The sequence below is a fragment of the Rhinoraja longicauda genome, chromosome 7, assembly GCF_053455715.1.
Source record: "Rhinoraja longicauda isolate Sanriku21f chromosome 7, sRhiLon1.1, whole genome shotgun sequence".
Taxonomy (NCBI): Eukaryota; Metazoa; Chordata; class Chondrichthyes; order Rajiformes; family Arhynchobatidae; genus Rhinoraja; species Rhinoraja longicauda.
The window spans coordinates 39,863,026-39,890,382 of record NC_135959.1 but is presented as its reverse complement, the minus strand read 5'-3'; the positions used below and the strand labels follow the sequence as shown (position 1 = coordinate 39,890,382).

Here is a 27,357-nt window from a genome sequence, read left to right as displayed (position 1 = left end):
GCATGCTCGGTGGGGGAGCAGCTGACGGTGTGAGGTGGAAAGCGTCTGAAATCGCGCGAGATTCCCGGCTGGTTGTCAGGGGGGCTGGCGGTAACCAAGCGCCGTTGCCAAGGACCGGGTCGTCGGGGCCCGTGCCCAAGGGTTGTTGACCAAGGCCCGGTATCTAAGGCTTTTTGCCCAAGGCCCGGGGCTTGTTGTCCAGGGCCCAGCGATGAGCAGTGCCCAGCCAAGCCCGCCACCCTGCACCCTCACGCCCTCCCCCCCGAGCACGGCCACTATGGCTGTGCCCAGTGGTGAAGCCCCTACCAATGCTGAGGGAGAAGGAACCCGGGAGACGCCTGAGAGCAGGGAGAGCGAGGAGGAGGAGGAGGACGATGAGGAGGAGGAAGACGAGGAGGAGGACGACGAGGACGAGGATGAGAGCGGAGAGAGCGAGAGGGTGCCCAGGAAGTGTGTGTACGAGGGGTGCACGGAGACCACCACCCAGGTGGCCAAACCCAGGAAGCCCTGGATGTGCAAGAAACACCGCAACAAGACATACAAGGACAAGTACAAGAGGAAGAAGAACGTGCAGGCCCTGGCCGGCACCAACAAGAGCGACGTGAGGACACTCCTTCACTGCACTCGGCTCCATTGGGTCTGTGGAGACACGAGGAAATACAGACACTGGAGTGCTGGAGGAACTCAGTGAGTCAGGCAGTATCTGTGGGGAGAGAATGGACAAACAACTTTTTTTTATCGGGACCCTTCTCCAGACTTACTCTTAGTCCAATGAGGCCTTAATCTCAAGTCCCAAGAAGCCTTACCCCCAAAAAGAGCCCCGATCCGAAACATCATCTGTCTCGTCCCCTCCACAGATGCTGCCGGACTCGCTGCATTACTCCTGCACTTTGTGTTGTGATGTTAAGATATTTGATGTCACTGGACTCGTGTCAATTGGGTCTTTGGAGATATATGGAATTGCAGATGCTGGAATCTTGAGCAGAAAAACACAAAGTGTTGCAGGAACTTAGCAGGTCAGGCAACATCTGTGGTAGGAAATGGACAGGCAACCCTCTTCAAATTGACAGGCAACATTTCGGGACAGGACAACTCAAAATGTTGTTCCCCTCCAAAGGGGCTACGCGACTCTGAATTCCTCCAGTACTTTGTGTTATGTGTATTTGGTGTTAATTTCCTACCTTTGGTGCTCTGTAGAAATGTTGTTTCTGCTAGAATGCAGTTCTTTGGGGCCTTTTGAGATTTTGGATAGCTGGCACGTTGTTTGCTGCCGAATGCAGAGCTTAACATATATAACGTATAACAACTACAGCATGGAAACAGGCCTGTCCGGCCCTACCAGCTTGGTGTCACAGAATCTCAAGTTGCAGCATGGAAGAAGACCAAAACATAAAATGTGGAGTAACTTAGCAGGTCAGGCAGCATCTGTGGAAGGAATGGCCAGGCGACATTTTAGGTTGGGACCCTTCTTTAGATCTAGAGAAAAGAGGTGAAGGTGGAGCAAAGTCTTGAAAGTGATAGGTGGATGCAGGTGAATTGATTGGCAGATGGGTGGAGTAAGTGACAAAGGTTAGAGGCAAACGGGCATCGGATAAGGAGATAAATTAAATACATCCCACCTCCCTTTTTCAGCTTTCTCCCCCTCCCTTATTTATCAGTCTGAGGAAGGGTTTCGACCCGACTTGTTTATCCCCTGCACAGATGTTGCCTGACCCGCTGTGATCCTCCAGCACTTTGCGTTTTGCTCAAGATTCCAGCATCTGCAGTTTCTTGTGTGATTGATCATTGTGTGATGCATTTATCATTGAGTTAGTGAATGTTCTCAGTAATTATCAGCCATTATTCTGATGGTTTACGTAATTTAAACTGTGGAGAATTTTGCAACGTTTAATAAACATTTAGACAGTTACATGAATATGATAGGTTTAGAGGGATATGGGCCAAATGCAGGCAGGTGGGACTACTTTAGATGGTGCATATTGGTCAGTTTCCCAATTGTCTGACTCTTTTTGTGATGCCACCTTCCACTAATCCAGCATCTTCCATTGTCATTTTTTTACTAGTCCACAAATAGCAGGAAAGCAGAGTTTAGTTAGTTATGAAGAACTTGATGTTCACTCCTTATATTTCATAGATTCCCTCGAAAAACAAAGCGATTGATGTTTGTTTAAGGTGAGAGGTGCAAAGTTTAAAGGAGATTTGCGAGGCATATTTGCGAGATTTGCGTATTTTTATGCAGTGGCTGGTGGGTGCCTCGAACAAGCTGCCAGACGTGATGGAATCAGATACGTTGGTGAGATTTAAAAGACTTTTGGATAGACACATGGATATGCAGGGAAGTATTCTGCACAAGTAGATAATGATGTTCTTTGCAGCATGTCTGGCACAGACATTGTGGGCCAAAGGGCCTGTTCCTGTACTGTACTGTTGTATGTTATCACTGTCATTAATGCATGAAGCAACTTCAAGCAAGAAGATTGTATTTAAATGAATAACTAAATCTGGCTGCACAATTAGATTTGAAGACCATTCTTTGTTTATAAATGCTAAATATCAAAAAGTGAGACCACACCTGGAGTACTGTGTGCAGTTTTGTTCTCTAAATTTGAGGAAGGACATGCTTGCTATTGAGGGAGTGCAGTGTAGGCTCACTAGGTTAATTCCCGGAATGGCGGGACTGTCGTATGTTGAAAGACTGGAGCGACTGGGCTTGTATACACTGGAATTTAGAAGGATGAGAGGGAATCTTATTGAAACATATAAGATTATTAAGGGATTGGACATGCCAGAGGCAGGAAACATGTTCCCGAAGTTGAGGGAGTCCAGAACCAGGGGCCACAGTTTAAGAATAAGGGGTAGGCCATTTAGCACGGAGATGAGGGAAAAACCTTTTCACTCAGAGATTTGTAAATCTGTGGAATTCTCTGTCTCAGAAGGCAGTGGTCAATTCTCTGGATGCTTTCAAGAGAGAGTTAGATAGACCTCTTAATGATAGCGGAGTCAGGGGGTATGGAGAGAGGGCAGGAACGGGATACTGATTGTGAATGATCAGCCATGATCACATTGAATGGCATGCTGGCTCAAAGGGCCGAATGGCCTACTCCTGCTCCTATTGTCTATTGTCTATTTCAGACTAATTCAGGGACCAAGCTGTGTGCAACATGCCTGTTGACAATGCTACATTCCAAAAACATTAAATGATAAAGCCTTTTTGCACAGGGTATGGCTTAGTGAAAGTGTTACTTGCTTCCTTTTGCTCTGTAGGATGACACAGATGAAAGACCCGTGTCTGTCACCAAACAGCGTCTGAGCTGCATGATCGTGCACCAAGCAAGCCGTAAAGCAAGTCTTCTCGAGCAGGTTTTAAATCAAAAGAGATTGGTGAGTTTTTCTGTGACTGACTGAATTTCACTCGCATGCGAGCACTCGGAGCTAATCGTCTTCCTTAATGTGTGCGCTAGCCCTATCTCGTAATTATAAGTTGTATCGCTGCTTCCGGCACACCTGCAATCCCGTGCATTTTCGGCCAATTTCTGGGAATGACAGAATGATTTGATAATTTATTTCAAGAAGTGAAATATTGTTCTTTTAACATAATCATTGTCATGTAAGCACCATCATATCTCCTGTCATAAACTCATCGAATCCAAATTCGGCCAACATAGACCAATATAATTAAAACAGCAAATGCTAGAAATACTCAGCGGGTCAGGTAGTCTCTGAAAAACTATTATAGTTTTGGATCTGACACTCTTATAAGAATTTTGGCTGTGAGTGCTTCCAGAATTTTCTGTTTTAGATTTTCAGCATCTGATGTTTTTTTGTTTTTGATTTGCTGTATGAATTACTTTTCATTCCCGTTTGAATTGGGATCATCCTAGTTAATGAGTATTCATTGTAACTTTGTTCATTTTTAGCATTGCCAAATATTCAAGTTGAAAGTTAGTCCACAAAAATGGCAGCACAGCTCCTGCCTCACGGCACAGGAGGTATAGATTCAATCCTAACCTTGTGTGCTTTCCATGTGTGGAGTTTGTATGTTCTTCCTGAGACCTCTGGGTGCTCTGGTTTCCTCCACATCTCAAAGACGTATGGGTTTGTAGTTTAATTGACCTTTGCAAATTGCTCCTAGTGTGTAGGGATTGGATAAGAAAGATGGATAACATAGAACTAGTGTGATTGATGATCGGTGAGGACTCGGTGGGCCAAAGGGCTTGTTTCCTTGCTGAATCTTTCAATCAATTAATCAAATCCAAAATGGAATTGGAGTGTCAAGGATCTGGCAGGAAACAGAACATTTAACTTATATTCTATATTCTAACTTTAGCAGATCTATAGAAATCTTTGATTAATGTTTACAGTATATGTGCAGTCACTTTATAAAAGTGGTCCCTAGCCCATTTTAATTGCAGACTTAGCCGATATAACCCAATATAATTAAAACACAATTTCCATCACTTCCAAAGTGATCCTACCACGAATCACATCTTCCCATCTCCACCAATATCTGCCTTCCGCAGAGACCGCTCCCTCCACAACTCATCCCTTCCCATTTAAACCACCCCCTCCCTAGATACTTTCTTGAGACTGATGGAATCAGGGGGAGAATGTTACTGTGTGATGATAGAGAAACTTGTATTGTGACATTATTTTGTTAATCTTTAATGCTATTATTTTTTTACTTGTAGTCATTATTGAGAAGTCCAGAAGTCATCCAGTTTCTACAAGAACAGCAACGATTGCTGAGTAGCCAAGCACATTCTCAACGTCAGCAGTCTCAAGACGCACCGATGTGATGCTTTCTTTGCAAAACTGGTTGGAAAATCAAAAACTAAAGGCAAAGAAGGTGGGAATGAAATATGTTCATCATTCCTTTTTACAGTTTTTCGCATTTCAAGTTTTAACTTCACTGTAACTCTCTATGAACATATTTTAAAAATATGAACTAAGAAATATAATGATGATCATGGTTAACTTCTACTTCGTGAAATACTTTGGAATGTTTGGTTAAAAGCTCTGTATGTACATTTTAAAAATTCAGCTCATTTGCATGTGTTTTTTACCAATACCATTTTTCCCCTTGTGAATGTTGTACTTTTGACAGTGAAAGATAGTTAGAGAAAAATTGAACTATTTTCTTTTGTGGGATTTTGTGATCAATGCTGAGCATTTGTAGATTGGAAGCAGGTGACTGTGTTTAATAACAAATGCTCCCTTAATCTTGCCTGGGCAATGTGTGTCATTCTAACTGTAAAACACCTGAGGAAGCTTTGATTAAGGACTCAAACAAAAACAGAACCATTGTCTTAAATCAGAACTTTTTCATACAATAACGATTCACCCTTTAAAAAAAGTTATGAACCTTGCCTGCACTCATCAGGATGTCGAAGTGAAGACAACAGAGCTCTGCAGTTTAGGTTCTGCATCTTTTGGATATTTATCCTCTGTTTTCACACAACAGTCTTTTAATATGGTTAGAGAAGCAAGTAAAACATGGAAATCAATATTGAACACACTCACGCTGTTGCAGAGATGATTATTTCCACCCCAAGTGTCAAGCATGTTCATAAGTCGTTGGAGCAGAATTAGGCCATTTGGTCCATTGAGTCTACTCTGCCATTCCATCACAGTAGATCTATCTTTCCCTCTCAACCCTATTCTCCTGCCTCCTCCCCATAATCTTTGACGCTCTTACTAATCAAGAACCTGTCAATGTCCACTTTAAAAATACCCAACGACTTGGCCTGCACAGCCATCTGTGGCAATGAATTCCAGATTCACCACCATCTGATTAAATAAATTCCTTCATGACATTGAACTTGCAATTAAGATGTGGTTCAGAGGGAAGTTTGAATTTCTGGCTACGTGTATTTAGCATTTTACAATGTAATCCTCCAATGTTCAATGCTGTTGAGGAAAAATGAAATTTATTTAAAGGTGAAGTCTTTTTTAACAATATTTTGTAAAATATAGTCTTTCAATAAATTGTGGCTTTATAATCGTTTGATTTTTGAATATCTTGGACTCCTGCATCAAGAAATTAAAGTGCTTTAGTGATAAGATTGTAAGTAAAATGGACTAAACTCTCCCTGGGAGAGTTTAACCCTTCTTATAACAGATCATCGGGGTGGGAGGGGGGGGGGTGGGGGGTGTGGGGGGGGAGAAATGGTGTCTGCTTTTGCTGATTGTCCGCTACAACCGAGTAAGGGATAAATCAAGTAATAGAGTATCATTGTATAAGTAGTAGAAACAAAGAACTGCAAATGATGGTTAATACACAAGAGGACACAAAGTGCTGGAGTAACTCAGCAGGTCAGGCAGCATCTCTGGAGAATGTGCTTAAGCGACATTTCGGGTCGAGACCCTTCTCCGGATTCTCGGTCTAGAACTTGGCCTGGAATCTCGGAGAGTTGATGGCCCTGGAGAGAAAACCAGAGGACATAGAACGGCGACTGGGGGAGAGGCGAGGATAGGCGGAGTCATTGGTCGTGGCCCGCGGGTGGCCGGAGTGCAGGTAAGGGTCGTTGATAGCGGTGGTGGCAGCAGGTGGAGTGGTGGTGGTAGGTTTGGCCCAGAAGAGGCTAGGGAGGCAGTTTGAGCCAGGGTCGGCACCTCGGCCTGGGGCTGACGGTCAGTAGGTTCATCCGCTATAACCAAAATCTATTTTTAAAGAGGTCTGTAGTAAGGAAGGTTTACAGTAAACTGATAATCCAGCAAATTTAGGAATTTAGCTGGAGTTGCTGGATTATCGGATTATCAGACTTTTGGAATTTATAGTCATAGTATATGGTGTGGAAACAGGCCCTTTGACCCAACTTGCCCAGACTGGCCAACATGTCCTAGCTACACTAGTCCCACCTCCCTGCGTTTGGTCCATATCCCTCCAAACTTGTTCTATTCATGTACCTGTCTAACTGTTTCTTAAACTTTGGGATAGTCCCAGCCTCAACTACCTCCTCTGGCAACTCGTTCCATACACCCACCACCCTTTGTGTGAAAAAGTTACCCCTCAGATTCCTATTAAATCTTTTCCCGTTTACCTTGAACCTATGTCCTCTGGTCCTAGATTCCCCTACTCTGGGCAAGAGATTCTGTGCATCTACCCGATTTATTCCTCTCATAATTTTATACACCTCTATAAGATCACCGCTCATCCTCCTGCGCTCCAAGGAATAGAGACCCAGCCTACCCAACCTCTCCCTATCGCTCAGACCCCCTAGTCCTGGCAGCATCCTTGTAAATCTTCTCTGAACCCTTTCAAGCTTGACAATACCTTTCCTATAACATAGTGCCCAGAACTGAACACAATATTCTAAATGGGGTCTCACCAACGTCTTATACAACTACAACATGACCTCCCAACTTCTATACTCACCACTCTGACTGATAAAGGCCAATGTGCCAAAAGCCTCTTTGACCACCTTATCTACCTGTGACTCGACCTTCAAGGAACCATGCACCTGCACTCCTAGATCCCCCTGCGTTACAACACTCCTCAGATGCCTACCATTCACTGTGTAGGTCCTGCCCTTGTTAGACATCCCAAAATGCAACACCTCACATTTCTCTGTATTAAATTCCATCAACCATTCCTCAGTCCAAATGATCAAGATCCTGCTGCAATCTTTCACAACCATCTTCACTATCTGCAAAACCACCACTTTGGTATCATCAGCAAACTTACCCTGTATGTTCTCATCCAAATCATTGATGTAGATGACAAACGGTAATGGACCCAGCTCCGAACCCTGAGGCACACCACTGATCGCAGGCCTCCAGTCCAAGAAGCAACCTTCCACCATTACCCTCTGCTTCCTTCCATGAAGCCAATTTGCTATTCATTCCACTATCTTTCCTTGGATCCCAAGTGATCTAACCTTCCAGAACAGCCTACCATGTGGAACCTTGTCGAATGCCTTACTGAAATCCATGTAGACAAAATCTACAGCTCTGCCCTCATCGACCATTTTGGTAACGTCTTGAAAAAACTCCGTCAGATTTGTGAGGCACGACCTCCCACTTACAAAACCATGCTGACTATCCCAAATCAGCCCTTGCCCATCCAAATGCCTGTATAACCTATCCCTCAGAATACTCTCTAGTAACTTTCCAACTACAGATGTTAAGCTCACCGGTCCATAGTTCCCAGCATTTTCCCTGCAGCCCTTCTTGAAAAGAGGCTCAACATTTGCCGCCCTCCAGTCTTCCGCTACCTCTCCTGTATTTAAGGACGATTCATAAATTTCAACCAGGGCTCCCGCAATTTCCTCTCTAGTTTCCCACAATGTCCTCACATATATCTGATACGGCCCTGGAGATTTGTCTACCTTCATGCACGATAGTACCTTCAGTTCTTCTTCGACGGTAACACTGACTGCTCTCAAGACACTTCCATTGACTACCCCCAAGTTCCTCGGTCGTCATGTATTTCTCCACGGTAGAAACAGAGGAGAAATACTCATTGTAGGCCTTACCCATCTCATGTGGCTCCAATGAGAAATGACTGTTTTGATTCCTGAGAGGTCCCACTCTCTCTAGTTACTCTTTCCCCCCTTATGTATGCATAAAATCTTTTGAAGGCATTTATTCACAAAATGCTGGAGTAACTCAGCTGGTCAGGCAGCATCTCAGGAGAGAAGGAATGGGTGACGTTTCGGGTCGAGACCATTCTTCAGACTGATGTCGGGGGGCGGGACAAAGGAAGTATATAGGTGGAGACAGGAAGATAGAGGGAGATCTGGGAAGGGGGAGGGGAAGAGAGGGACAGAGGAATTATCTAAAGTGGGAGAAGTCGATGTTCATACCACTTTTTGCCCTTCTGATTTTCTTTTTCAGTTTACTCCTTAGTTCCAGAAACTCCTCCAGGGATGCACTTGATTCCAGCTGCCTATACCTGTCCCATGCTTTCTTCTTGTTTTTGCCCAATGCTTAAATTTTCCTCGTCAGCCAAGCTTCCTTACGTTTGCCTGCTTTGCCCTTCACTCTAATAATGACGTACATATCCTGAGCATTTGTAAGCACACTTTTAAAAACATCCCTCTTGGCTGATTCCTTTCCCCTCAAATAACCTGCTCCAGTCAACTTGAGCGAGACCTTCTCTCATATCCTCAAAGTTGGCCTTACCCCAGTTGAGCATTTTAACACGTGGGCTCTCACTGTCCCTATCCATAAATATCATAAACCTAATCGAACTGGGGTTACTGGTCTCAAAAGGCTCCTCCACAAACACAAGGCCCAGAGGAAACGCACCGCGCGCAAGGCCCGGGCTATCTCCACTTCCACTGCAGCAGCCATCCACTTGTGTCCTTCGTGTGGGCGTGCCTTCCGGGCCCGGATTGGCCTCACCAGTCACTTCAGGACCCACAGTCACATATCCTCCAACTGAAAGTGAAGTCATGGTCATCTTCGAACCCGAAGAATGAACAACAACAACTTGCCCTTCCCAATTTCCCAAAGCTAGATCCATTGTTGCCCTCTAACGTATAGGGGCTTCTACATACTGCTTGAGAAAATTATTCATACTAATACCGCAAAACATTTCTAACTCACATTTTTAAATATATATTTTAGACCTGCTGTGGTGGATCTGAATGCAAACATTTTCCCATCAATCTTTTATTCCCATGCCTTAAAATTATTCAAAGACCCTACTTGCAGCAACCATGGAAGAACAGAGTTCCAAAGACTTCCAACCCTCTGAGAGGAGATTTTGGCTACATTTATTAGCAATGAACAATAATATTCTGCCTTTTTAATAATTCTCTGTAATTGCATGCATGTAGCTTTTTGTAAATCGTGTCCTAGTTTACCCAGACCGCTTTAGAGTAAATAGACCAAGGGGACAAGTTGGGCCCAAACCTCTCCTGCATCGGTGCAGCACCCTCTCCTCCCCCACTCCCCACTCCCCACTCCCCTCCCCCCTCCCCTCTCCCCCCTCCCCTCTCCCCTCTCCCCCCTCCCCTCCCCTCTCCCCTCCCCTCTCCCCTCCCCTCTCCCCTCCCCTCCCCTCTCCCCTCCCCTCTCCCCTCCCCTCTCCCCTCCCCTCTCCCCTCCCCTCTCCCCTCCCCTCTCCCCTCCCCTCTCCCCTCCCCTCTCCCCTCCCCTCTCCCCTCCCCTCTCCCCTCCCCTCTCCCCTCCCCTCTCCCCTCCCCTCTCCCCTCCCCTCTCCCCTCCCCTCTCCCCTCCCCTCTCCCCTCCCCTCTCCCCTCCCCTCTCCCCTCCCCTCCCCTCTCCCCTCCCCTCTCCCCTCCCCTCTCCCCTCCCCTCTCCCCTCCCCTCTCCCCTCCCCTCTCCCCTCCCCTCTCCCCTCCCCTCTCCCCTCCCCTCTCCCCTCCCCTCTCCCCTCCCCTCTCCCCTCCCCTCTCCCCTCCCCTCTCCCCTCCCCTCTCCCCTCCCCTCTCCCCTCCCCTCTCCCCTCCCCTCTCCCCTCCCCTCTCCCCTCCCCTCTCCCCTCCCCTCTCCCCTCCCCTCTCCCCTCCCCTCTCCCCTCCCCTCTCCCCTCCCCTCTCCCCTCCCCTCTCCCCTCCCCTCTCCCCTCCCCTCTCCCCTCCCCTCTCCCCTCCCCTCTCCCCTCCCCTCTCCCCTCCCCTCTCCCCTCCCCTCTCCCCTCCCCTCTCCCCTCCCCTCTCCCCTCCCCTCTCCCCTCCCCTCTCCCCTCCCCTCTCCCCTCCCCTCCCCTCTCCCCTCCCCTCTCCCCTCCCCTCTCCCCCCCCCTCTCCCCCCCCCTCTCCCCCCCCCTCTCCCCTCCCCCCTCTCCCCTCCCCCCTCTCCCCTCCCCCCTCTCCCCTCCCCCCTCTCCCCTCCCCCCTCTCCCCTCCCCCCTCTCCCCTCTCCCCTCTCCCCTCTCCCCTCTCCCCTCTCCCCTCTCCCCTCTCCCCTCTCCCCTCTCCCCTCTCCCCTCTCCCCTCTCCCCTCTCCCCTCTCCCCTCTCCCCTCTCCCCTCTCCCCTCTCCCCTCTCCCCTCTCCCCTCTCCCCTCTCCCCTCTCCCCTCTCCCCTCTCCCCTCTCCCCTCTCCCCTCTCCCCTCTCCCCTCTCCCCTCTCCCCTCTCCCCTCTCCCCTCTCCCCTCTCCTCTCCTCCCCCTCTCCCCTCTCCTCTCCTCCCCCACTCCCCACTCCTCTCCTCCCCCACTCCCCACTCCCCTCCTCCCCCACTCCCCACTCCCCTCTCCCATCCCCTCCCCTCTCCCCTCTCCTCTCCTCTCCTCCCCCACTCCCCACTCCCCTCTCCCATCCCCTCCCCTCCCCTTTCCTCTCCCCTCCCTAGGAGATAGATTTAAACTTTAAAATGTGAATAACTTAAAAAATATAACACCAATTTCAATTAAACTTCTTCCATTACCACCAAAGGGATGACGGTGAGTAAGGTGGTAAAGTGTTGCGCTATCGTGTACCGTTTTGGCTGTAGTTCAGGAACAAACAAACAAGAGTCGTAGTATATAGATGTGGAAACAGGTCCTTTAGCCCAACTAACCAAGTCCTGCTAACTCTATCTTTAAAAAATATATATTTTTGATAATTCACTCCTGGAAATAGTTCAATTACACAAAAGCAGACCAAAATTAATCTAGGTTGGTTTGGGAATTTATTCAATATCCAGTTCTCATGACATTGAATAATACCCATCTTGTTTCCTCTGACATTTTAGATGTTTGTACAATTCCTCCAACATTGAGTAATATAAATGCTCTGAAAGAATATTCAGTAAACCATCACATTTTCACATTCTGCAAAAAAAAATTAGAAACAAGGAACTTCAAATGCTGGTTTATAAAACGGACACATAGTGCTGGAGTAACTCAGGGGGTCAGGCAGCATCTCTGGAGAACATAGGTGAATTTTCTGGTCAAGACCCTTCTTTAGATCCATTTCAGGTTGGGACCCTTCTCCAATCTGAAGATGTATCATCCAAATTTGGGGCAAAACTAGGAAGGTGCTTGAAAGTAAGGGAAGAAGAGACGTATCAATAATATTAGACGTATCAATAATATTAGACGTATCAATAATGAAGGACATAAGTTCAATCAGGACAGTGAAGATAATGAGATTGTTCACTCTAAAACAGAAGGATCCTATCACCAACTAGAGAGCAGTCCTGAGCGACCATCTACTTCGGACTATCTTTACTCTGACTTAACCTAATTCTATCCCTTGATTAATAAAGGTGTCAGGGGTTATGGGGAAAATGGCGTTGAGAGGAAAAAATAAATGAGCCATGATTGAATGGTGTAAACTTGAAGGGCCAAATGGCCTAATTCTGCTCCTAGAATTTATGAACATGATTTTACTGGAATTTACCTTGCGTTACTGAACGTTATCCTCTTCATCCTGTATCTGTACACTGTGGACGGCTTGGTTGTAATCATGTAGTCTTTCCCTTGACTGGATAGCATGCAATAAAGAACCTTTTCACGGTGTAGGAAGGGACTGCAGATGCTGGTTTAAACCAAAGATTGAAACAAAAAGCTGGAGTAACTTAGCAGGTCAGGCAGCATCTCTGGAGAAAAGGAATAGGTGACGTTTCGGGTCTCTATACTTCATTGCCCTTTTAGAGAAGTGGCAACAACGAACCTCCTGTTGGGAAATGAGGCTGGGCAGGTGACTGAAGTGTTTGTGGAAAATCAGATTGGAAATGAACAGCGATGTATGTCTCCACATTACAATAGAGGAGGTGCTGGAGGCCTTGAGGCATAATAAGATGGATAAATCCCCAGGGCATGATTAAATGTGTCCTCGAATATTGTGGGAAGCAAGGGATTTATCATTAGATACTGAAAGACTGGAATAAGGGTAAAGTTGTGCCTTTGTTTAAGAAATGCTGTAATGACAAACCGGGGAATTACAGGCTGGCGAGCCTCACAACGGTGGTGGTAAAACTAATGGAGGGAATACTGAGGGACAGTGTGTAGGAAATCTTGTTCCACTAATTTAATTGAGTTTTTAAGAGGTCACAGGTAAGGATGGTAGACACTGTCTATGCGACCTTTTAAGTTAACACTTCAAATTGTAGTTCTTTCATCAGAATTACGTTTCTTCATCACTTCAACATTAACTCTTTTTCTCTTCCCACATATGTGACCTGGCCTGCTGATGATTTTCAGTGTTTTCTGTTTTATTATGGGATTGATTTTTTATTAAATATGCCTTGCTGTGTTACTGGCATGTCTTTTTTTGTACTCATTAAGAAGGGCTTGTGACAGTACAGTTTCTAATACTGAAATGAAAATATTGTTACTTCCCTGGGCCTCTGTACTTTCCAATTACTGGAAGCAGCAACCCACCATGGATAAAGAACAGGCAAATGTTGATTGCGCAGAAACATTTTCGTTATTGCAAAGGAAAGCCATTATTGTACATGAAGCTTAGCGAGAGTTGTTTCCCATAGAAATAACCTAGTGGAGGTTGTTGAACATGACATACAACAGAGAGGAAACTACTGTACTGCTGTGAGTTTTGTATATATCGGTCATTTTAATAAAATGCTATTCCAGAAGCATTGACATCAAATTTCTTGTACACCTCAAGGGAAAGATGGTTGTAGAAATCATCCTGACTGACTTAGCGCCAACCAAGTTGCTATACTGGGCTAGTCCCATTAGCTTTTCTGTTGCTTTTATTCACTTGCAGATATTGACAACATAGACATTTCCAATCTTTATGACATCACAATTGGTAGATTACATAAATATTAATACAAATAGTACATGTGACAAGATCAAGGTCAAATGTATGTGACTCAGAAGGTCAAAGCAGGCAATTCTGAATATCTTTTACCATCTCCTTTGAAGGGTGTCTCTGGACATAATTGACATCAGTGTTGTAATTAACAATGACATCTATGATGGAGAAATGTAATTAAATATGATCTAAGGACCAATGACTTGAAAGCTGGCATCCTGGTGCTATTGGCCAAATGAGCAGGAGTCATGTTAGATTTAGAATTTGGTCTACGTGAATCGTAAGAAATAATTCCATGATTATTTTAATATCCAACCTGGAAATACAGGCAGCACAATGTGAATGATGATCCGTTCCCCATGTGAGTAATTTGATATCTGAATTAGGATTCTTGCATTAGCAAGCCCAGTAAGGTCATTAATTCATTTTTGTGCAAAACTATAGTCAGGTCTGTTAGGTGAAAACTGAGTGCTATGTCAATACCATGACATCAGCTACTATTTGGTTGGAAAGTGGAAAGAAGGAAAAACATTTGAGTCTGTTACCTTGGATTCCTGAAATACAGCATCTCCAGAGATGCTGCCTGACCCGCGGAGTTACCCCAGCATTTTGTGTCTATCTTCAGTGTAAACCAGCATCTGCAGTTCCATCCTACACATTTTGTCTGCTCCACTGTCAAATATCCTCAAGGTATGCCTACTTTGAAGGTTCTCCTCTTCTCTCCGATGGTAGTTCTGCAACACCCTCTCTCACCAGTCTAAAGAAGGGTCCCGACCCGAAAAATGTATCTTATCCTTTTTCTATTCCTTCTCTCCAGAGATAATGCCTGATCCGCTGAGTTACTCTAGCATTTTGTGTTTATCCTGACATACACAAGTTACTCTCAAAATGAATTTGATGGTATTAGACAGAAACTTGCATTTGATGGTATCGAGCAGGAACTTGCAAAAGTTGATTGTAATAGGTTGCATCTGGTCAGAGGGACATCAGGAAAGTGGGATGGTTTTAAACGTGTCATGGTGAGAGATCAAGCTAAACATGTTCCTGTTCGAATGAAGGGAAGGGCAGATAATTGAGTTATAGAGCTGCACAGTACAGAAACAGGTCCTTTGGCTCCTGTCCAAGCCAACCAAGTTGCTATACTAGGCTAGTCCAATTTCCCTGCATTTGGCCCGAGGCCCTCTAAGCCCTTCCTATCCATATATCTGAGCAAATGTCTCATAAATGTTATAATTGTATCCACTCCTATAGCTTCCACTGGCAGCTTATATCATATACCGACTGCATCCTGAGTGAAAATGTTGCCCCCTGAGGCCATGCTTTAATCTCTTCCCTCTCACCTTAGGTGTATGCCCTCTGATTTTAGAATCTACCCTGGGAGAAATACTGTGAATATTCACTTTATCCATGCCACACATGATTTTGCACACCTCAATTAGGGCACTCCTCAGGTCACTCCTCAGCCTCCTACGCTCCAAAGAAAAGAATCCCAGCCTATCCAACATCTCCCTACATGCCAGATAACATCTTGGTGAATTTATTTTTCACCCTTTCCAACTTAATGACAACCTTCCTATAGCTGGCCAACTAGAACTGTACAGAGTACTCCAAATGTGGTCTCACCAACAAGTTATTCAGTATTATCATGATGCGCCAAAAATTGAACTCAATACATTTACCAAAAAAAAAGCTAGAGAAAGAAATGAGGAGGGAAAAAAGGGGACAGGAGATAGCTCTGGCAGATAGCATTTAAGATAAAAAGATTTCTTAACTGCAATGAGACCCTTCGGGAATTAGAGAACAGTCAGTATTACAGTCGAGGAGGTGTTGAAGGTCCTGGTGTGGTAGATAAGTCTCCCGGGTCTGATCCCCTGACATCGGTCTGAAGAAGGGTCTCGACCCGAAACGTCGCCCATTCCTTCTCTCCTGAGATGCTGCCTGACCTGCTGAGTTACTCCAGCATTTTGAGAATAAATACCTTTGATTTGTACCAGCATCTGCAGTTATTTTCTTACACAGATATATCTGAGGACACTCTGGGAAGCCAGAGAGGAAAGTACAGGTGTCCTGGCTGAAATTTACGATTTGTCATTAAATACTGGTGAGGTGCAGGAAGACTGGAGGGTAGCAAATATTGTCCCTTGATTCAAGAAGGGTTGCAGGGAAAAACCTGGTCATGATGCACCAGGTCAGTGAGCCTAACATCTGTGGTCAGAAAGTTACTAGAGAATATTCTGAGGGATAAGATATACGTGCATTTAGATGGACAAAGGCTAATTAGATGTGATCCAAAAGGTTGATGAGGGCAGAGCTGTAGACATTTGTAGACATGGAAGAAAGCAGAGAGTGTTGGTGGGAGGTTGTTTTTCAGACAGGAGACCTGGGACTAGTGGTGTGCCTCAAGGTTTGGTGCTGGATTCATTGTTGTTTATCATTTATATCAATGATTTCAATGAGAACGTAAAACGCATGATTAGCAAGTTTGCAGATTACACTAAAGTGGGTGGTATTGTTGATAGTGAAGGTCAAATATTGCAGCAGGATCTTGGTGGGTTGGCTGAGGAATAGTTAATGGAATTCAATGAAGTGAAATGTGTCGTGTAGCTTTTTGGGAAGTCTAACAAGGACAGGACCTAAACAATGAATGGTAGGACTCTCAAGAGTGTTGTAGAGCAGAGGGATCTAGGAGTGCAGGTACAATTGCTCCTTCAAAGTAGCATCACAGGTTAAAAAGCCTTTTGGCACATTGTCCGAGAATAGAGTATAGAAGTTGGGAAGTCATGCTACAGTTGGATAAGACATTGGTGAGGCCACATTCAGAGTATTGTGTTCAGTTTTAGTTGCCATGTAATAGGAAAGATTTTGTCAAGCTGGAAAGGGTACAGAGAAGGTTTATGAGGATAGGAAAAAAAACTGCAGATGCTGGTTTAAATCGAAGGTAGACACAAAATGCTGGAGTACCTCAGCGGGTCAGGCAGCATCTCAGGAGAGAAGGAATGGCTGATGTTTCGGGTCGAAAGGTTTACGAGGATGTTGCCTTGACTTGATGGCCTGAGCTATAGGGAGAGATTGAGCAGGCGAAGACTTTATTCTTTGGAGCGCAGGAGGATGGGCAGCATGTAACCTTTCCATGATTTATATTGCTTGTATTTGGTCAGCTGTTTTAAATGTTAATCATTTTTAAAAAGTATTTATCTATTTTAGTATTTTTGAAAATCAACAAAGTGTATATACTGGAAATGTGGAATAAAAACAAAGTGCTGCAAACACAGCAGGTCAAGCGGCATCTGTAGAAAGAAAGAATTAATGAATAATTTCTCCATGAGTAGCTCAAATGAAACCATTACCTTGGACGATATAAAGCTATTTGGTAGAGTAGTTTTCTGAATACATGTAGTAACCAAGCACATTGGGAAGTCACAGACTTACTGTACTACACATTATTTTCAGTTCATTAGATTTCTGTAATACAGATTTTGAAAATATTTGTAGCACATAGTCTCAATCACATAATTTGATTGCTAGCATTGTCCAATTAAGATTACAATTATGCATTTCATTTGGGAATTGTTACTTCCCAAACAGTGTACACTATTTAAATTAACTCTCAATTGTAAATTTATATTTGCCTTTATTTTACAGCTGAGAGCATCACCTATAAAGTCACCAGAGAACATCATGGAATCACAATGTAAGATTTATTCTATGCAATATACCTATGAATTGTTTATTATTGTATCAAGACCTCCCTCCGTACATCTAATCCTAGCAATTTTCTTTCCAATGTTTTCCAGAATATCACCTGATCACTCTCCCGTCCCCTCTTCAAAGTTTTTTCAGCCCCAATCTGTGATCCCCTATTCAAAACTAACCCTACTTTCCTTTCCATACTACTCTGATCATTTCTTACCACCCAGCCATTTCCCCCAATCTTCCCTCCCATGTTTCTCTCACTGATAATCTCACCCTGATTATTGTTGCCCTGCCAATCTTCTCTGTCAAATTGATCATTCCTGCTCCACTTAATGCCCTATAACTTTCTCCACCATCTCACACTCTCCCTTAGTAAATGATCACAGAAAAGGACCTGTTAACACAATTACATGTGCAGAACTAGTTTTATCATACTCAATGCTTTAGGCATTACGTTCAATAGAATGTAATACTTCAGTGCCTGGGGTGGGGTGCTTGCACAGTATTACAATGCACGTCAACAAAGATAAAGAATTTCCAGCTGCCAAAATTTCTTAGCTCCCTTCAATTCTGGTAGTTTGTGTTATTCTTATCTAAGAAAATAGGGATGTCAAATTGTAGTTGTTGGTCAGTGATAACTTCACATTTTGTATATTTATCTATTTTCCTTTACTTTCAGAGTTTTAGAAATATCAAAGTTTTTGGAAATGAATTAAAAAACTGAAAAATCAAAAGCTACAAGTGCTGAAAATCTGAAATAATATAGAACAGTACAGAACAGTCCACGATGTCTGCTGACATTGTTGCCAAATTAAACTATTCCTTTCTGCCCCTATATAGAGTCGTACAGCACGGAATTTGGCCCAATCTGCCCATGCAAACCAAGAACTATCTGCACAATTCCTACCTGCCTGTGTTTGGCCCATATCCCTCTAAATCTTTCCGATCCATGTACCTGTCCAAATGTCTTTTAAATGTTGTTCTAGTACCTGTCACAAATCCCTCCTCTGGCAACTCGTTCCATATATCCACCACCCCTCAAAAAGTTGCCCCTCAGGCTTCTATTAAATCTTTTCCTCTCTCATCTTAAACCTATGTCCTCTGGTCCTTGATACTCTGGATAAAAAACACTGTGCATTTACCCTATCTGTTCCCCTCATGATCCTATATACGTCCATAAGATTGCTCCTCATTCTTTTGTGCTCCAAGGAAGAAGAACGGTCTCGACCCGAAACATCACCATTCCTTCTCTCCAGAGATGCTGCCTGTCCCGCTGAGTTATTCCAGCATTTTGAGTCTATCTTCTGCAAACCAGCATCTGCAGTTCTTTCCTACACAATATTCCAAATGTAGCCTCACCAAAGTCTTGCATAATTGGGTGGCACAGTGGTGCAGCAGCAAAGTTGCTGCCCTACAGCATCAGAGACCCTGGTTTGATTCTGACTGCAGGTACTGCCTGTATGGAGTTTGCACATTCTCCCTGTGACCGCGTGGATTTTCGTCCGGGTGTTCCGGTTACCTCCCACATTTCAAAGACATGCAGGTTTGTATATTAATTGGCTTCTATAAATTCCGTAAATTGTGTGTAGGATAGAACTAGCGCACAGGTGAGCATTGGTCAGCGTGGACTTGATGGCCAAAGGGCCTGTTTCTACACTATCTCTAAACTAAAACTAAACTAAACTAAACTGTACCATAACATCCCAACTTCTATGTTCATTACCCTGAAAATATCCTTGAAAACCAATGGACTTCTTGACCACCCCATCTACCTGTGAGGCCAGTTTCAAGGAACTATGTACCTGCCCTCCAAGATCCCTCGACTCTACAACACTCCTAGGACCCTGCCATTCATTGTAGGTCCGGCCCTGGTTTGACTTCCCAAAATGCACAACCTCACACCTTTACATAAAAATTGATCTTTATTCTTCCATTTCCTGAATATTCAAATGCTAATATAATAGCCTCTTATATGCCACTATCATAACTGCCTTCACTACCTCCCCTAGAAGCTACTTTCAGATGCCTACCACTCTCTGTATAAAAAAAACTAGCACTGCACATTTCCTTGAAACTTTCCTCATATAACCTTAAAGTTATGCCCTTCTAGTATTTGACATTTCCACTTTGGCAAAAACACTCTGACTATCTACCTTGTCTATCTCTCAGAAATCTATAAACTTCTATCATAGAGCATAGAACAGTATAGCACAGGAACAGGACCTTTGGTAAAAATATCTGTGCCGGACACGATGCCAAGTTAATCTGCTCTGCCTGTGTGTAACCTATCTTCCTCCATTCCTTGCACATCAATGTGCCCATCTAAAACCTTTTCAATACCATTATAGTAAATATAGATCAGTTTTCATTCCAAAGAGAGAGATGAAATGTTACCTGAAAAAGGTATATAGAATTATGAGGCATAGATTGGATATATATGCAGAATCTATTTTCCCATGATTTTCACGAGGGCATAAATTTAAGGTGTGTGGAAGGAGTTTACCAAAAAAGTTGGCATGTTCATGGTGGATCAATGGACCCCTTTTTGTGCTGCACTAGTCAATGGCTCTCTAACTAGAAAAGTGTAAAAGTTAATCTTGTAACAGAACAGGCTAAAGTGTTCTCTATCTATTTTCTAAGGTTATTTAATAACATGCCATATAATAGGTTCATTAACAACAAGAATAACAAGCTGCCCAACTAGAGAGAAAAATGTCAGTTTACAGAAAACAGAGAGCAATTATGAAAGACTGTTTGCAGACTAGAGAAATATGAACTGATGAGTTCCCCGGGAGTCAGTCGAGTCACACAACAAAGTAACAGGCCTTTCGGCCTAACCCGTCCATGCCGACCTAGATGCCTCCTCCAAGCTAGTCCCATTTGCCCATGCCCAGCACAGATCCTTCGAAACCTTTCCTACCCATGTGTTTGTCTGTTAAATGTTATTACAGTACCTGCCTCAACTACTTCACCCAACAGCTCATTCCATAGGACCATTGCTTTTCTTTAATATTTATTGATCACGTGAACTTGGGTGTGCAAGCCACAGTTGTCAAGTTTGCACATAATACAAAACCTGGAGGTGCAATGAAGTGTATGAAGGATGGTCAGACACTTCAGCTCTAGAGACCCGGGTTTGATCCTAACTACTGTAGGGAGTTTGTACGTTCTCCCTGTTTCTTTGGGTGCTCCGGTTTCCACCCACACACCAAAGACATTCAGGTTTGCAGGTTAATTGGCTTTGGTGAGATTGTAAATTATCCCTAGTGTAGTATAGTGCTAATGTATGGCGTGATCGCTATCGGTGGGCCGAAAGGCCTGTTTCCATGCTGTATCACCGGGTCCACACCATTGATCATCCATTTACACTGGTTCTATATTATCCCACTTCCTCATTCACTCCCTACACATTAGAGGCAATTAATCTACAAACCCACAAATCTTTGGGATGTGGGAGGAAACTGAAGCACCTGGTGGAAAACAACATGGTCACATGGAGAACGTGCACAGACAGCACCCGAGGTCAGGATGAAACCCAGGTCTCTGATGCTGTGGTTTGGGTGGGAAGGGATGAATGAACCAAGGATTTGCAGAGGGAGCGGATTCTGTAAAAAGATGGGGGTAGGAAGATGTGACTGGTGGTGTGATCACATTGGAGGTGATGGAATTGACGGAGGATGACGTGCTGGATGTGGACGCTGGTGAGAGACAGGTGAGAGAACTCTCTCCTTGTTCTGTCTTGGGGAAAGGTTTCAAGGTCAGTTTATTGTCTCATGTACCAATTAAGGTACAGTGAAATTTGAGTTACCATACAGCCATACTAAGTGAAAAGCAACAAGACACACATAAAAGTTAACATAAACATCCATCACAGTGCAGAGGCCCAATCAATTCCCTCTATTAACTCACTCCCTACTGGAACCTGTCCTTACTCTCAACATCTTCCCTTTAGACTCCTCATACTTTCTGCAAGTGTAGCCATGGGCACTCGGAAGGTGGAAAGGGGTAGGGATGGGATTAAACTGGTGGTGAGATCACGGTGGATGTGATGGACGAGTAGTCGAGTAGACTCGAACTATGCCTACCTTTTTTTCATTTATGTTGAACGATTTTTGTTCTATCTGTACACTGGTACCATCCCTCAACTCTTTCTGTGCTACATCAATGACAGCATTGGGGCTGCCTCCTGCACCTGTGAAGAACTCATTGATTTCATTACTTTTACGAATAACTTCCACCCTGCCCTTAAATTCACGGACTATCTCCGACACCCCTCTTCACTTTCTTGATCTCTCTATTTCCATCACAGGGGACAGACGATGGACTGACCTCTACTATAAACTTACTGACTCCTACAGTTATCTGGACGATGCTACCTCCCACTGTGCCTCTTGCACAGATGCTCTACCCTTCACTCAATTTCTCCATTTCCTCCACATCTGCTCTCAAAATGAGGCTTTCCATTCCAGGGCATGCAAGATGTCTTCTCCCTTTAGTAAATGTGGTTCCCCCCATTTGCAGTCATAAATGGATCCCTGCCTGCATTTCATCTGTCTAGTAATTCTGCTCTCACTCTACCATGGAACAAGGATAGGGTTACCCTGGTCCTCACCTTTCATCCCACCAGCCTCTGCATCCAACACATCTTCGTCCGACATATCCATCACATCCACCGTGATCTCACCACCAGTCTAATCCCATCCCTACCCCTTTCCACCTTCCGCAGACTGTTCCATCCGCAACTAATTGGTTCACTCATCCCTTCCTACTCAACCTCCCCCTCCTCAGATACTTCCCCTGCAACTGCAGGAGTTGTACCATCTGTCCCTATACCGGTTCCCTCGCCTCCATCCAGGGACCCAGGCAGTCCTTCCAGGTGAGACAGAAGTTCATGTACATCTCTTCTATCCTCATCTACTGCATCCAGTGTTCCCGATGTGGCCTCGTGTCCATCAGCGAAACCAAGCATAGATTCAACCAAAGAATGCCGCTTGTTCCGGAAGGCCTAATGGATCTCCAGATTGTGAAACATTTTAACACTTCCCATACCCATGCTGACCTTTCTGTGTTGGGCTTCCTCCATTGACAGAGTGATGACGCACACAGATTGGAGGAACAGCACCTCATATTCTACATGGGTAGCTTACAAGCCAATGGTATGAGCATTGAATTACCCAATTTTAGGTAACTACAACCGCCACCTCCTTCTTCCCTCATCCCTTCATACCATCACTCCATCTCCCTTCATCCTTGTTCCCCACCTGGACTTGCACTTATTTCTCCCCTCCTCCTCCACTACCATCTGCATTCCTTCCTCTTGCTTCACCATTCACAAATCTTCAATCCTTTTGCCTCATACCTTCTGTCTTTTCATCTCTGGCCTTTGTCCAACCATCTGCCCATCAAAACCCCCTTTACCTGTATCCACCTATTACTCGACAGCTTTGTCCATCCTCTCCTCTTTTCCAGCTTCCCCCCCATGTTCTCCTCAGATGCTGCCCTGTCTTTTTTTTTGTAAATCTGGATAGTATTGTAGAATAGAGGCACACGAGTACAAGTACATAGATCCAAAATGGTGTTGACATAGGTAGACAAGATGTTGAAGAAGGCATTCAGCAACCTTGTTTTTTCATTTGCAACAAGACACACATAAGACACACATGAGGTGTAGTCTGAATCATAGAGTCATGCAGCTTTGAACCAGGCCCTTCGGACCAACTTGCCCATGATGACCAAAATGCACCATCATCACTAGTCCCATCTGCCTGTGTTTGACCCTTTTCCCTCTAAAACTTTCCAATCCATGTACCTGCCCAAATGTCTTTTCAATGTTGTTATAGTACCTGCCCCAGCTATCCCCTCTGGCAGCTTGTTCCATATACCCACTATCCTCTGTAAAAGAACACTGTACCCCTCAGATTCCTATTAAATTGTTTCCCTGTCTCTTTAAACCTATATTCTCTGGTTCTTAATTCCCCTACTCTGGGTAAAAGATTCTGCGCATCTACCCTATCTATTTCCCTCATGATCTTATACGCCTCAATAAGATCATCCGTAATCCATTCCAATGTGGCCTCATCAATGTCTTGCACAACTGTAATATAATATCTCAACTTCTTTATTCAATACCGTGACTGATGAAGGCCAATGTACTGAAAGCCTTTTTGACTACCTGTGATGCCACATTCAAGGAACTATGTACCTGCACTCCTAGACCCCTCAATGTGAAGGTCCTGGCCTGGTTTAACTACCCAAAATACAACACCTTGCACTTATCTGCATGAAACTCCATTAACTTGCCCAAGTGATCAAGATCCTGTTGCAATTTTTGATAACCATCTTCGCTATCTACAATACCGCACACTTTAGTGTTATCTGCAAACTTACTAATTATGCCTTGTGCATTCCAATCCAAATTGTTGATGTAATCCAAAAATAGCAATGGGCTCAATACCCACTGAGACACACTACTAGTCAGAGGCCTCCAGGCACAACCTTCCACCATCACCCTCTACTTCTTTCCATGAAGCCAACTTTCTAACCAGTCGGGTAGCTCTTCCCGGATCCCATGCAATCTAACCTTCCAGAGCAGCCTACTATGCAGAACCTTGTCAAACGCATTGCTGAAATCCAAAGAGACAATGTCTATAGTTCTGCTTTAATCAAACCTTTTAGTCAAATCTTCAAAAAACTCAATTAGATTCATTAGACACAATTTTCCACATACAAAACCATGCTGACTATCCCTACTCAACACGTCTATACAAATGCCTAGACAAATATGTATATATCCTATCCCTCAGAATACTCTCTAGTAACCTACTTGGTCTAGTAGCATTTAAAAGACACTTGGACAGGTGAATGGATAGAAATAATTTAGAGGGATATGGGCCAAATGTGGGCAAATGGCATTATCTTAAATGGGGCATCTTGGTTGGCATGGATGAGTTGGGCTGTATGGCCTGTTTCCCTGCTGTATGAATCAATGACTCTATTCATGTCTATCTAAAAGCCTCTTAAATGCCACTATCACATCTGCTTCCACCACCACAGCACATTCCAGGAACTTACCACCTTCTGTAAAAAAACGCCTTGAACGTCACCTTAAAACTTTTTCCCTTTGATCTCAAATCTATACCCCCCAGTCTTTGACGTTTCCATGCTTTGGAAAAAGGCTCTGAGTGTCTATTCTACCCATACCGCTCATAATTTTACTGTATTTTCTTCTAGAAGGTCTCCTCTTAAACTTGAATGCTCGAGAGAAAACTATCCAAGTTTGTCCAACCTATCCTTAAAGCTAATACTCTCTTTTTCAGATGTTAAAAGATTGCCATTAATACCAACCTGCAATGAAGACCTGAGGAAAGTTTTGCACAAAAATCCTACCATCGTGAAAGAATTGCATAAAATAGTTGAGCAAAGTTTGGCTGACAAATTAGAAAAGCTTGGGATAAAACCTGTAAGTAATTATGCCAGTATATGAGAATAGAAATATTAATTTATCTTAAATGTCATGCAAAATTAATAATATATGTTTGAGATCAAGAAGAAGATGGTATTGGGGATCTTAGAGTCACAGAGTCATACAGCACGGAACTAGGTCCTTCAGCCCAATTTGTCCATGCCAACCAAGAAGCCCCATCTAAACAAGTCCTATTTGCCTGCATTGGGTTCATCCTAAATCATTCCTAACCATGCACCTGTCCAAGTCTCTTTTGAATATTGTTATTGTACCTGCCTCAATTTTCTCTTCTAGCAGCTCATTCCATATTTCTACCACCGTTTGAGTGGAAAAAGTTGCCCCTCAGAACATTAAACTTTCAGCCCACAATGTCTGTGCATGCAAAGAACATCACTTACCTACCTGCACATATCCATATCCCTCCATCCCCGCACATCCATATGCCTATCCAAAAGTCTTTTAAAAACCACTAACATATTTGCATATTTAACATATTTGATCTTTCCTATAATATGATGACCAAAACTGAACATGATAATCCAAATATGGCCTCATCACCATCTTGTACAACTGTAACATAACATCCCTACTTCTATAGACATAAAATGCTGGAGTAACTGAGTGGGACAGAGAAGGAATATGTGACATTTTGGGTCAAGACCCTTCTTTAGGCTGAGGGGTCACGAACGTCTTATATAACTATGACATGACCTCCCAGCTTCTATACTCAATAGCTTCTCTAACACTGACGTGAGGTTCACCGGGCTACAATTTCCAAGATTATCTCTACTTCTGAAACAAAGGGAAACCATTGCCTTCTCTCCTGTCATCCGGGATTTCACCTGTGGCTAGAGAAGATACAAAGATCTTTGTCATGGACCCTGCAATTTCATCTCTTGCCTCTCTCAATAACATGGGATAGATTTATCAACTTTAATGCTCTGCAAGAACCCAAACACCACCACCCTAGTATGTTAGTATTCCACGCACTGATCTCACTCTGTTCCACATCCTTCCCCTTGGTGAATAGTTCTATTAGCTTTAAAATATATGAGGACAGGACTGGTCCATTAGTTAAAGTTCTGAATTTGGGCAAGGTCAACTTTGGTAGTATTAAACCGGAACTTGCAAAAGTTGATTTATGTGCAATGAAACATCTGGAATGTGAGATTCATAGGTTCATAAGGTCGAGGAGCAGCATTTGGGCCATTGGATCCATTAAGTCTACTCCGCCATTCAATCATGGCTATCTATCTTTTCCTCTCAACCCCATTCTCCTGCCTTTGCACCATAACCCCTGACACCCTTAATAATTATGAATCTGTCAATCTCCGCTTTAAAAATATCCATTGACTTGGTCTCCACAGCCTTCTGTGGCAATGAATTCCACAGATTCATGACCCTCTGACGAAATAAATTCCTTCTCATCTCCTTTCTAAAGGAGGGTTCTTTTATTCTGAGGCTATGACCTCTGGTCATAGACTCTCCCACTAGTGGAAACATCCTCTCCATATTCACTCTATCCAGGCATTTCACTATTTGGTAAGTTTCAATGAGGTCCCCTCTCGTCCTTTTAAACTACAGTGAGCACAGGCCAGTGCCATCAAACGCTCCTTATATGTTAACCCAATCATTCCTGGGATCATCGTCGTAAACCTCCTCTGGACCCTCTCCAATGCCAGCACACCCTTCCTCAGTTATGGGGCCCAAAACTGCTCACAATACTCCATATGTGCCTTATAAAGCCCCAGCATTACATCCTGTTGTTGTATTCCAGCCATCTCTAAATAAATGCTAGCATTGCATTAGCCTTGCTTCTACCAATTTGACTTGCAAATTAACATTTTGCAAATCCTACACCAAGTTCCTTTGCCCTCCGATTTTTTGAATTCTCTCCCCATTTAGAGGGTAAAACAGGGGACAAAGATTAAGGACAATCTAACAAATTTTTATTCTACGGGGAAAAGGTTAATTGAACATAACATAACATAACATAACATAACAAAACTTTATTGTCACTCGGCACAACACCGAACAAAATTTCAGCAGTCACAGCAAAAAAAAGAAAAGAACACAGGACACACGACCCCAACACAAACATCCATCACAGTGACTCCAAACACCCCCTCACTGTGATGGAGGCAACAAAACTTCCCCTCTCCTCCCCCCGCACCCACGGACAGACAGCTAGACCCCTACCGAGGCAACCGACACGCACAGCCCCCGCAAGGGGGTATGGCTCCCAGAAGTCAAAATGGTCAACTTAAAATGGAACCACATGAAATGGGCAAGATCCTCAATGAATATTTCTTCAATTTTTACCTCGGAGAAAGACATGAGAAAGACCACGGCAAAAGACACCTTGGAAGGTAAAGTGTGAGTCTTTGGCTCAGGAGTCTTCGACGAGTAGGCTGAGGCGAGGAAACTACTGGGAGTTGATTTAAATTTAACAGTTAGGTCGCAAAGATTGATTTATGTTAACTTAAATTAAGGGTTAAGTCATGGCAGAACAACTTGGCGTTGTGG

General features: G+C 44.0%; 1 protein-coding gene across 3 annotated transcripts; it reads left to right on the top strand.

The window, feature by feature from the left end:
- Window positions 1–22: 22 nt before the first annotated feature.
- On the top strand, window positions 23–24,736 carry rfxap (regulatory factor X-associated protein). 3 transcript variants are annotated; one of them, XR_013547465.1, is made up of 5 exons: window positions 23–601; window positions 3,265–3,381; window positions 4,689–4,846; window positions 17,319–17,367; window positions 24,686–24,736. XR_013547465.1 is itself a non-coding variant. In XM_078402344.1 (3 exons), the coding sequence occupies exons 1-3, from the start codon at window positions 212–214 to the stop codon at window positions 4,794–4,796; spliced, it is 615 nt and encodes a 204-aa protein (XP_078258470.1). In that variant the 5' UTR covers window positions 23–211; the 3' UTR covers window positions 4,797–5,986. The 3 variants fall into 3 exon arrangements, 1 of the variants encoding a protein (XP_078258470.1); XR_013547466.1 differs by lacking the exons at window positions 17,319–17,367; window positions 24,686–24,736 and having other exon boundaries at window positions 23–687; window positions 4,689–5,986; XM_078402344.1 differs by lacking the exons at window positions 17,319–17,367; window positions 24,686–24,736 and having other exon boundaries at window positions 4,689–5,986.
- The last annotated feature ends 2,621 nt before the right edge of the window (window positions 24,737–27,357 follow it).